At 40.4% G+C, this 12,750-nt stretch overlaps 1 protein-coding gene across 1 annotated transcript in view; it reads left to right on the forward strand.

Moving 5' to 3' along the window:
* Nucleotides 1–10,831, forward strand: part of ROR1 (receptor tyrosine kinase like orphan receptor 1) — a 262,889-nt gene extending 252,058 nt beyond the window's left edge. Inside the window, 1 exon segment of the mRNA XM_039233468.1 lies at nt 6,781–10,831. Coding sequence (XP_039089399.1) covers nt 6,781–8,208 — 1,428 coding nt within the window. The 3' untranslated portion in view covers nt 8,209–10,831.
* The last annotated feature ends 1,919 nt before the right edge of the window (nt 10,832–12,750 follow it).

The raw sequence follows: 12,750 nt of genomic DNA on the forward strand, positions 1-12,750 counted from the left end.
TCTTAAGGCGAAGCCTTCACCTCACCTCATCCTCACCACCTGAACTTGTCAGAAATGCAGGATCTCAGACCCACAGAATCAGAAACTCTCAAAGTAGGGCCCAACAACCTGTGTTTTAACAGGGGGTTCCAATGGCTGCTCTGAATTAGACTATGCCTATATATCGTATATCAGAGATGATATCAGAGAGCAAGCAAATCCCCAAGGAATATAGATCTCAGGGAGAACTGTATTTAAAAACAACAACAACAAAACTGGTAGTGTCCTATTACCCCAAACCCACCTCTGATTTTAATGAGGCTGAGGACAAATGCCATTGTAATCAGTTCATGGTAGCTCATCTCCTCAAGACACTTGTGTCTGGCTAGAATCAGCAAATGTATAGCAAATGAGATTTGTAAAAGGACGTGGGAAAGGAGCCTGATTAAGGAGGGCAGGTTTGGTTTGAGTCAATTGTATGAATAGAACTTCAGTTCTTTTTCAGTATCAGCCATGGAAGCCACCTTCCTGTCCTGGACAACCGCCCTGGGCTCTGTTTCCCTCCCCCTTGTGTCACTCAGCTTTTTATCTGCATCCAACTTCAAGTTGGGCAGGATAAAAAATAGAGCATTCAGACCCTGTTCAGGTTAGAAGCCAAAGCCGCAAATCCATGGATCTGTGCTGCACACAAATGTTGGCCGTTGCGAAATCCTCCCCTCATTTCCTACAGCAATCACTTATGTAAAGTGAGCAGGAAGTGGCAGGTTAGTCATAAGCTTTGTCACCCAGAGGAATCACTGAAGTGTATTATCACCTAAGGTGTAACTTCTCAAAGGTAGAAAGAGATAAAGTCATTGAGTCTGTCTTCCTTATCCATCTACTACCTACATAATTACAGTGTAAAAAAACTCTACTCCTGGTTCCTTGCTTTCATATTCCAGAGGTAATAGATCTAAAAGGATCTCCTGTCCCCATTAGTATTTGTCCCTCAGGTGAAGGAAGCCACCAACATCAGCCTGGTCTCCATTGGCTGTTAGGCAGGACTGCAAGAGTCACATCTGACTCACATCTAAATGACTGTCGTCTAAAATGTTCTCCTTTCATTTTCTTCCTGCGAAGTGCTCATTTAAACCCTAACACAGTTGCTCTTCACAAATTTCTAAGGGAAGAAGCAGATTCGGATTTTACAATAACGTATCAACTTCTACTCAACTTTGATTTTTCTACCCCCCCCCGCCCCAAATTATAGAATTTTTAAAACCTCAGTGAGGCAGATGTGTGTTTACTTTGAGAAGTAAAAATGTTAACATTTAAGCTGAAAGCCTGTTTCAGTTTTAAGGTACTTAATTGCCTTACAGCATATAATAAACTGAGCCCATCTTGTCATTCAACTAATGGAAAGAGTGATAAAGAGATAGAAGCCCAGGACCCTATTCATTTCAGTTTTCCTTTGTACTTAGTTTACTTTGGCACTGTGCCTCATGTGTATTTTACACTTCTTTACATTTTGTACATCCCTGTATGACAAATACTTGTCAAACAAAAACTAAACAGATTTATAACCCCTTAACTTGAAATGAGCCAAAATTGGGCTGCCAAAACTTTATGACTTCATTTTCTTTCATAGTTTTCCACGACATTGGGTTCAAACAGACAAACCCCACTTGAGGTCAAGCAGAGGTCATTTCACTTTCATTACTAAAATATAATTTACAATATGCCAGACCTAAACAAGTTTAGCCTAAAGGGTTTGTATAATGTAAACCATCTGTTCCTCAACAATACAGCTAATTTCCTGCCGTCACTGTAGGGTCTACTGACTGCTTCTTTAAGGGTTTTTATGATTTTTTAACTAGTTCAGGATTTATGTAAAATTTGAAAATGAGTCTATAGTTAAGACACATTTGTACCAAGTAACCTGAGCATTTTAAAAATGCAAATCACTGTGTAAATCGTTCCTCAGAAACTAAGCTTTGAACAGTTTTTCTGGTAACTTCTAGGCCGGCTGCCGCACAGGTGTTCCCAAGAAAGGTTTTGTGAAATCTGCCGTTTTAGTTGCTTTCTGTGCTTCTTCCAGAGAAAATCCCCAAATTTGGTTATGACAAGCTCTGGTGGACTGTTCCTTCCTTCTATAGGCTAGAGAGGAGCTGGGACTATGAGCCCCATGGCCCACCGGGTATGGGTGGGATCTAACAACACACACTGGGGTCAAAATGTACTCTTGTGTGTCTGAACAGGGAAAAAGAACAAGTCCATAGAGCGACCACACACTGAAGGCTGACCTCAGAGCCCTGTGAGGTGTCAGGTCCCAGGCTAAGCCTCCGAAGTCCTTCTGTGTCAAACTGGGATTGGCCGCCAGCAGGCTTCTCTAGTTTCAGACAGAAATGGCGTGGCCCAAATCAGAAGGGCTTGCGGTGCAAGTGTGGTTCTTTTGGCTCTTCTAAAGATCCTTGATGCTTTTCAAGCGTCTTTCTCCATCTGTAAAATGGTAAGAGTAAGAGTTCTTTTTCCAAAAGCAAATAGCAGAGAACTAATCTGCTTACCTCAGTGGAGGGGAATGCGGCCCGTCTTAGCCATGAAGCCCCAGGGGCCATGTGTCAGGCCGCTGCCAAGGTCCTGTCCACCCGTCTTCTCCTCCAGTCCCCAGAAGCCTGGCCAGCTTGCTTCTCTGTCCCATCTGCCACCATCTACTCTTCCACGTGGAAGAGTTCTTGCTCCCTACACCCGTATGCACCTCCCAGAATCCTAGAGAAGCAGGCCACACGCCACTCAAATTGCACCCACCTTCGGGCTCCGAAACAAATTGTCTTGAGATTGAAGATTTTTAAGATTTTAAGATGGGTTTTTGTTGGTTGTTTTTACTAATAACTACAGGCAAACGGAGAAAGATTACTAGGAGGAAATTTAATGCATTTGTTATTTTTTTAAACGTTTATTTATCTTAAGAGAGAGAGCCTGTGAGCGGGGGAAAGGGGCAGAGAGAGAGGGAGAAAGAATCTGAAGCGGGCTCCACACTCAGCATGGAGCATGACGTGAGGCTCGATCCCAAAACCTGAGTTCATGACCTGAGCCGAAATCAAGAATTGGATACTCAACTGACTGAGCCATCCAGGTGCCTCAAATGCATTTAAAAAAATAAAGAAATAAAGGGAATTAGAGAACACTGACTAGAGGTACTTAAGGCTATAAATGGATCTAAGCCATTTGCATTTACCCCACTTCCTGGATTACTTCCACAATAAATATAATAAGATTGATTTAAAGATTATTTACTAGGTGGAAATTACTCTCATACATTGTTGCATTTAATCCCTACTATAACTATGGAAGTTGCCTATCATTTCACAGATATGGAAATAGAGGTTCAGGAAAGTTCAGAAACTCACCCAGTGTCAACCAGCTAAGATATAGAACCTACCCTACATGATTATTGTCTTAAATGAGTTAATATTTGTTAAGTGCTTAGAACAGTATATAGCATATAGTGAATGTTAACAAGTATTAACTAATATTAATAGAAAGGAACATGTCCAAGATGCAAACTCAGATTAGTATGATTCCAAAGGCCACACAATTTGAATACACAGCACTTCCTATGGGTTAGTTCCAACAGGACAGGAAAGGGAGTAAACCTAACTCCTAATATTCCTTGAGTGTGGCTGTCAATTTCTATATTCCCTCAAATATTTTTATTACTCAGTCCCATAACCCATCTCTCCTACCAAAGCCTAGAGATCCTGTTTAGGTCCAAAAGTAATACCTGCTCTGCCATTCAGGGGGCCTTCACATAAATTGGATTCATTTAAATCATTAGGAAAAATTGTGATAGAAATCCCAACCTTAACATCATGCAGGAGAAACTCAGTCTATTGAGCCCTGCATCAGGCTCCATGCTGAGTATGAAGCCTGCTTAAGATTCTCTCTCTCTCTTTCTCTCTCTCTGCCCTTCTCCCCAACTAGCACTCTCTCTCTCTCTAAAATAAATCTATACAAGCCAGTGTGACAGTAATTATGTTAAAAATAATAAAATCAACAAAATGAAAAAAATTTTAAAGCAAAATCATCTGAGTGCTACAAGAGAAAAACGTAGGGTAGGTTCCAATGGCTTCTTTTCCTATAACCCACCCGCTGCTCCCTCAGAGGAACAATGTATCTCCCGTAAGAATCCAACTCCTTTAAGCAAAAGGAACAATAGTGGACAGACCTGTGATTACCAAGAAATTTCCATATTTAGTCAGATAAAAAGATTGGTCATATGTTTTTACTTTTTTCTTGGTTCAAAAAATTTTTAAGTATAAAAAAGCATGAAGTGAAAAATCTCTTAACTCTGTCCCCTTCCACCCAGTTCCCACCTTTGTACTTTCCCAATAACCACTGCTGTTTCCTGAGTATCCTCTCAGAGTTTCTTGACAGATAATGTAGATCAGCATGAATATATTCATTCTTTTGCACCTCCTCTTTCACAAAAGCAGCATGCAGCCTTACCTATTCTTTTGCTTTTTATTTTTAATTTATTTTTAATGCTTATTTTTGAGAGAGAGAGAGAGAGGGAGTGTGTATGAATTGGGGAGGGGCAGAGAGAGAGGGAGACACAGAATCTGAAGCAGGCTCCAGGCTCTGAGCTGTCAGCACAGAGCCTGACATGGGTCTCAATTCCACGAACTATGAGGTCATGACCTGAGCTGAAGTCTGGCACTTAATGGACTGAGCCACTCAGGTGCCCCCGCTTTTTATTTTTGACTTAGCAGTAGGATTTTGGAGATCTTTCCATATCGGCACATAGAAAATGTCCTCATTCTTAAACTATATAATACTGTATTTATTAGCTTCACTATAATTAATATAACCAGTCTCTTTTAGGTAGACATTTATGCTGTTTCTTATCTTTTGTTCCTGCAACACTATAAAGAATAGGACTGGGTCAATAAGCTTTAATTTACTGCATATTTAAAGCAACGTGTTACCATTACTTTCAGCAGAAGTAACTTTCCTGTAAGGCATTTCCAAATACAAACCCCTTGAGATCTGCTTTAATGAATCAATGAGACATATTTATAATAGGAAATATTATTTGCATGGGCAAATTAATGTTTCAAAATTCTCAATTTTATTTCATCCTCTTAAGTGAGTATTTTGCTGCATGTTTATTTACACTTATATAATTAGGTTAATGGGCATTTTGCCCTGGAAAATCGGCCTCAAACAGAGCTAATCATCATGAATTTTAAATTAATACATTTTGGATCGAGAAATATTTTTACTTAGTTTTCTAAACTGTTGTTTTAAACTCTGTACAGAGAGCTCTGAATTCCATATGTATTTGCCACATTGCCAGCTTTAACTGGAATACTCAGAGCATTAATCTTTTAAATTATTGAATTACTTAAATTATTGAAGTGCAGAGATTATTTTTTAAATCAGTTTATGTACAAATCCATTGCTTTTATGAACTTTTTTCTTAATAAATTCATCTAAAAGTCAGGCTAGACTTGAGGTGAATTTCAAAAATTACAGCCAAGATCAAAGGTCACAATTTAAAACTTATTTTCATTGTGAGCTAGATGTATTTTCCCCATCTGTCTTAAGGTCAATTAGTAAACAGTCCACTTGTGAAGCTGTAAGATCATCAATTGGTATGGTCTTCAAGGGCAAATGCCTCCTTTCAAGGAATTGAAATCCAATTGAGAGGACAAAATATTCATAAAAAGAACAGCAGCAGTCTGGTAATAACTAAAAGTTAAATAGCCCTTACCATGTGCCAGAAGTCATGCTGAGTACTTTACAAATGTTAATCTATTAGAAATCCATAAGAACCCTACAAGATAAGTAGAATTAGTATCAATTATTATCATCCCATTTTACAGATGAGGGAATTGAGGCAGAGGATGCTTAAATACTGTATTTAAAGGCACACAGCTGGTAAATGGGAAAGGCAGGATTCAGACTCTAATTGTCTGACCGCAGAGGCCACGCATGTCAGGAGCCCCCACACTGCCTCTTGCATGTGGTGGCATTCAAACTGTAAAGCAAAAGGACTCCAGAGGAGGCAAAGAGCATAGTGGTCAGGAAGAGTTTCAGAGGGGAAACTCTGATAAGCAGAGGGGAGTGGATTCCAAACCTCCCTACCTCTATGGTGAGCACCTCACAAGGATAGCCTTTCATTGTGGTTTCTCTGGCTTTTCCTATAACAAATATCCTAATAATGAGAAAGCATTGCAGGAACAGAGGTGTTAGGCAAGAACGGCCATGGTGTTTAAGGGTGGACACTGAGGAGACCTAGTTAAGTAACGTGATGCTATCATACAGGGAAGAGGCAAGGACCGGGGGGGTGGTTAGGACCAAATCACACACACTCTACATGTCAGGCTAACAATGAAGGCTGTATCCTCTCCAGTGGTGCCTCTAACACTATAATGTTCAGTGAAATCACCTGGGATCTTGTTAAATGAACATTCTGATCCGGAAGGTCTGAGATGGGCCCAAGAGCCTTCATTGGTAATAAGCTTGAGCAATGCTGATGTTGCTGGTCCCAGGACCACACTTTGAGTAGCAAGATGGTAGGCTCAGGCAGAAAACTGCCATTGGTGCAGGGGATGTGGATGGGGGGAGAGCAGAGTGATAGAAAGTTACCTGTGGCACCTCCTCTAAGTTGTGGCCAAGAATTTTAAAGACTTATAGACCTACAGTGTTTTATTCAGTCTGACTTCTAGAACATTTCTCTATGTGCCCCCCCCCCATTCAGATGCCAAGTTGTCTTGACTTAAGTGTTTTAAACTAATCTTTTCCTTTATTTCTATACAGAGTAAGGCTAAAGAGCTGCCTCTCTCTGCTGTACGGTTTATGGAAGAATTGGGTGAATGTGCCTTTGGAAAGATCTACAAGGGCCATCTCTATCTCCCAGGCATGGACCATGCTCAGTTGGTTGCTATAAAGACCTTGAAAGACTATAACAACCCCCAGCAATGGACAGAATTTCAACAGGAAGCCTCCCTGATGGCCGAACTACACCACCCCAATATTGTCTGCCTTCTGGGTGCTGTCACCCAGGAACAGCCTGTGTGTATGCTCTTTGAGTATATGAATCAGGGGGATCTCCATGAGTTCCTTATCATGCGCTCCCCGCATTCTGATGTTGGCTGTAGCAGTGACGAAGACGGGACTGTAAAGTCCAGCCTGGATCATGGAGATTTTCTGCACATAGCAATTCAGATTGCAGCTGGCATGGAGTACCTGTCTAGTCACTTCTTTGTCCATAAGGACCTTGCAGCTCGCAACATTTTAATCGGAGAGCAACTTCATGTAAAGATTTCAGACCTTGGGCTCTCCAGAGAAATCTACTCTGCCGATTACTACAGGGTGCAGAGTAAGTCTTTGCTGCCCATTCGCTGGATGCCCCCTGAAGCCATCATGTATGGCAAATTCTCTTCTGATTCAGATATCTGGTCCTTCGGGGTTGTCTTGTGGGAGATCTTCAGCTTTGGACTGCAACCGTATTATGGATTTAGTAATCAGGAAGTGATCGAAATGGTAAGGAAACGACAGCTGTTACCATGCTCTGAAGACTGCCCGCCCAGAATGTACAGCCTCATGACAGAGTGCTGGAATGAGATTCCTTCCAGGAGACCAAGATTTAAAGATATCCATGTCCGGCTTCGGTCCTGGGAGGGACTCTCAAGTCACACCAGCTCCACTACTCCTTCGGGAGGAAATGCTACCACGCAGACAACCTCCCTTAGCGCCAGCCCAGTGAGTAATCTCAGTAATCCCAGATATCCCAATTATATGTTCCCAAGCCAGGGTATTACACCACAGGGCCAGATTGCTGGTTTCATTGGCCCACCAATACCTCAGAACCAGCGATTCATCCCCATCAATGGATACCCAATACCTCCTGGCTATGCAGCATTTCCAGCCGCCCACTATCAGCCAACAGGCCCTCCCAGAGTGATTCAGCATTGCCCGCCTCCCAAGAGTCGGTCCCCAAGCAGTGCCAGTGGGTCGACTAGCACTGGTCATGTGACCAGCTTGCCCTCTTCAGGATCTAATCAGGAAGCAAACATTCCCTTACTACCACACATGTCGATTCCAAATCATCCCAGTGGAATGGGTATCACCGTTTTTGGCAACAAATCTCAAAAACCCTACAAAATGGACTCAAAACAACCATCTTTGCTAGGAGACTCCAATATTCACGGACACACCGAATCTATGATTTCTGCAGAACTGTAAAATGCATGACTTTTGTAAATGTGGTATACAGGAAGAACTAGAAAGCCGTAGAAAAGGTTTAAATTCAAATGTTTTTATTAAAGTAAGGTTCTCACTTAGCAGACATTGCAACAAGTACCTTCTGTGAAGTTTAACTGTGTCTTACCAAGCAGGGCAGACACCAGCCAGAAAAAGAAAACGTTGTGGGATTAACACTCCATCGGGGGTACACGGCATGGCGTTGGGATCGGTACATCTGGTTTCACGTAAAGAAAACTGCAAACCAGTGAAGAAGAAAAGAAACATCAAACCAAAAAGGAAAGTCAAATGGTGCTTTGTGTATTCGCCTCCGTTCGCCACGACTAGTCTCTCCCCAAATGTATATACCGTAGCATTTGTCTACCTGCTGTCTTATCTTCAGGACAAATGTTCAGGAATTATGATGATTCAATCTAGACTCTATGCATTCTTGTATGGAAATGATGTTCAGAATCAACGAGGAAACTTTAGGCAAAATTTGAAATTGAGCTCGATGGAAACGAGCCGTAAGACAAGTTTAAGATCCCCTGAGGCCATTTACACAGTAGGGCTTCTTTGGGAAGGTACAGAGTGCGCCTCTTTGTGACTCTCCTCCGCTGATCACAAAGGCCTTTTCCACAGTGTGTTTACACAAGCCCTCGAAATAATATAGAGCATCAGACCATAAGAAGGCTAGACGTGGAGGCTGGAATTGATTGTTGGTTGATAATTCACTCCATTGCATTAGAATTGAGGAAACAAAGGAAGCACAGTCAGGAAAATGGCCCCTCGACCTAGATCAGCACCCATGGGAGAGGAACAAGGGTTCCCATGGGGACAGCCTCACAGGAGCTTCTCTGGGACAGTAGGAATGAAGAAGAGAGGTGTGGCTGCAGACCAGCACATTAGTGCTTACAACAGCCTGCGTATGAGTTGTCCCAGGTGTAGGGGCTCACCATCAATGGACTCTGGGAAAGTAGGAGACCCTGTGACACCAAAATCTAGTTGAAGTTTCTCTCACCTTTTTTTATCTGATCTGGAAATGTTCATAGATTTTATTCCAGCACCAGGAGTTATGACTATGTATTCATAGCATTAATTGGAATCCAAAGACTATGAATTCTATTTTGTAAAATATTACGGTATTAAAAAAAAAAACAGGTACTGAATTCTCATTTCAAAGATGACCATGAATTGAATTTTTGAAGCAGATGAATAGAAGCAACATAATCATTTTTGCCTTAGGAGGGAGGCATCAAATGTGCATTTCATGCCACTTACCTGCTGGCCATCTTTTGCCAGGTTTAGAATTCTTATGGGTTTCAAGTTCTATATAGAAAGGAATGTTATGTTAGATTTTTCTCTTGTTAAAAAAATAACTCCTTTATTCTAAGAACAATGTCTCAAGGTCTCGTTTTTTAAATTATTTTACAGCTAAAGAGACTTACAAAGAGACTTACAGGATATAAAATAATTCCTGGAAGTGATATTTGATGAGGAGAATGTAAAGCACATTGATGTTTCAATGTTGTAAAAAGAAAAAAAAAGAAATACAATAAGGGAGAGAAATCAAGGAAATCTGTTTACCAAATGTGTTGCAATTTTCCCAAACACTGAATCTTCAAACATGAACGTGGACTTAACGGTACTGTGAACTCAAGAAATTGGCTATATCCAGTTTTATTGAAAAGTAAATTAAGAAATATTTTTGCGGCATAAGTAAGCTGGTTCAAGAGTTACATTTCTTAACTTTAGGTGGAGGAGAATATTTGGATCCTTTTGTTGCTATGCAACTGTTTAATGATGGAGATTCAAACCACAGTTTTGTATATCATACGACAATCAATTGTTTTCCAAGAATATTTATTTTAAGTAAACACAATTTCAGTGAATCTGAGTTTTCCTAGGAGTCCCTTAAAGGGAAATTAGCATTCCATGAGCCAGTAAAATATATACTCTGGAAAAACATTACTATGGTTAAAAAATAAATTCAAGTTAGTTTTTTATAAAGAACTATAACATTTATTTTAAACATTTTATAATTACTGAAGTCATTAAGGTGAGCAAACCAAATTTCAAAACCACTTGTAATAATGTATTTTGTGATAGCACTGTGATACTACGTAACACAGTCCCTTTTGTATTAAAATGGTATTTTTTTCACAAACTGACAAATATCCTTTGCTTTGTTGACGATGTTTTGTAAGATGACTTTCTTTTCAGATCTTTTCCTTTTTTCCCGTTTTTTTTTTTTTTTTTGCACAAAACTATGTTTATGGTTTGTATCACAGAAGTGAAAATATATCTCTGCATTTTTATATCCGGTCTGTTTCTTTGTTTCCTTTTTTTGTTTCCTTTTAACTCGATATAGATTTTCTTCAAACATATCATGGCAATATTCAGATATCTTGCCCTCCCATATCTTTTCTTATCTTCACTGCATGCATTTAATCACTGTATTACTTAATGTTTGATCTGTTATTATGGGCATTTCAAGTAGACAAGCATGGATGTAATGACAAAAAGGCTATTTTATATTGAGGATATGTGCATTTGTATTTCACACACCAGCGATGATATTAAACACTGATTACTTTATGCTGCTGTTTATTAAAAATGTTTACCATTTAATATTATTTCCTGAATATTGCTATCATAGAGGTATTTGGGGATTTTAATATTATTTCTCCTAATAACTGACATTTCATAGAAAAAGGAATCATAATTTTTATTTACTATAATTCCTATTTCATTGAAATGATTTTTTAAGTGGGCTTTTAAAATAGATTTGGGCATTCTTTTGCCACTGACCACAGGTGGAAGGGAAAAAATCCCAATGAGTTCATGACCATATACTATCCAACTATATATGGCAAGACTTTAGTTTTCAAAATCAAAATAATATATTGAATAATTACTTTACAACCAAATGGATTGTAAAAATTGGTTTTCAAAGTTGCATCCTTTTCTGCCTTGTTTCCGTGTGAACTTAGACATCAAAAATCGTGTCTTCGAACTCTGAAGAAGAAGAAGCTGTGTACATCTTATCATGTTCAACTTAGATTCCAACCATACTGATAAAATAAAAAGAAATGTGGCCATTTAATTGTCACAGCTTATCTTTATGACCTGCTTTGCCCAAAAGAAAGAGTTCCCCATCTGGCAATTAATACACACTGTCAAGGAAAATGAGTATCATTATGAAAGTTCAAAGAGCTTGTCCATTCTGCTCTTTAATACAGAAGGGAATACAAGAAAACCTTCAGGGCCTTATCCATCTGTTTTAGGTACAGTTCTTGTCACCACCTCAGCGATCAAACTCAATAAAGCAGTCACCTCTCATGGCAGCGAGATGGATGTCAGGTTGGGTTTCTCCCTCTCACGTGAATTCCTCAGTCTGCCCTTCACTCCTATTTCCTTCTGTCTCTCCAGGCTCTTCCCCTCCCACTGTCCCCAACCCCTTCAAGTCTGTGATTTGCGCCTTATCCTAATCACCAACATCTGCAAATTTGCAGCACCACCTCAGATAATGCCTACTACAAACCACTAACGACTGATTAGAGGGAGCTCCGTTATCTACCTTTCTCAGTGGTTCGCAGAGTGTGGTCCTCAGACTAGCAGACCTTGGAACTTGTCAGAATGCAAATTCTCAGGCCCTGCTTTGAAGCCCGGAATCAAAATTCTGGGGGTGGGAGCCAGCGATTTGTGTTTTAACAAACTCTCCTATAATCTGAACATTGAGGTGGCGAGTGGGGGCGAGGGATATGGTCATTACAGCCTTAGAAATGTATGTGTAAGCATTCAGTAACACGTTTGCCACTTTGGTTCCCCTTAAAGAAAATTAAGTTTTACTTAATGGAAAATTTAGCACTAAAATCCTTTTGCTTTAACCATTTAACAATTGGTTACATGTTTTGTAGTTGTTCTCTTGGATAGAAAACTAATAGCCCCAGCCTTTGTCCAGACTACCTTGTCTAGTTCACTTGAGGCCCATATTCCTGGATAGTAATCAAAAGTTTGTTCCTTTATGTGGACAAGCTCAAAAGACTTGGTCTCTTAGTGTACTTTCTCTGACTCCTTGCAGTGATGATTAACACAACGAAAAGAACTCTCCCTTGTGTTGCAGCTTCACACCATTCGGGTCAGGGATAGGCTGTTCTTTCTTGGAAGAAAGATCCAGCTCCTAGTAAGCATCTAGCAGAAGCAGCTGCGGAGGCTCCCCGCCTCCCCTGAGCTTCCTGTGACAAGCTGACCCAGTGGCTCAATGCAGTCACCTGTGGCGCATTCCACTGTGTTCTTTTGCCAGTTGCAGCCCATCAGACCTCGCTCGCTCGCTCGCTCACTTGCTCGCTGACCGTGAGGCTCTCTGCTCAGCCTGTACTCCCCACAGCCTGTAGAGACTGAAAGCCCTGAAGGAGGACAGTGAGGAGTCATGGAAGGTGCTAGAGGTGAAAATCATACTCTTCCTAATTTCTATGGCCTTTTTTTAAACCAATAGTTCAAACGCTAAGGAGGAAATGCTAGATTAGAAGAGAAGGAGCAAGG

Source organism: Hyaena hyaena, unplaced genomic scaffold (genome assembly GCF_003009895.1).
Source record: "Hyaena hyaena isolate Hyena2069 unplaced genomic scaffold, ASM300989v1 scaffold_75, whole genome shotgun sequence".
NCBI lineage: Eukaryota > Metazoa > Chordata > Mammalia > Carnivora > Hyaenidae > Hyaena > Hyaena hyaena.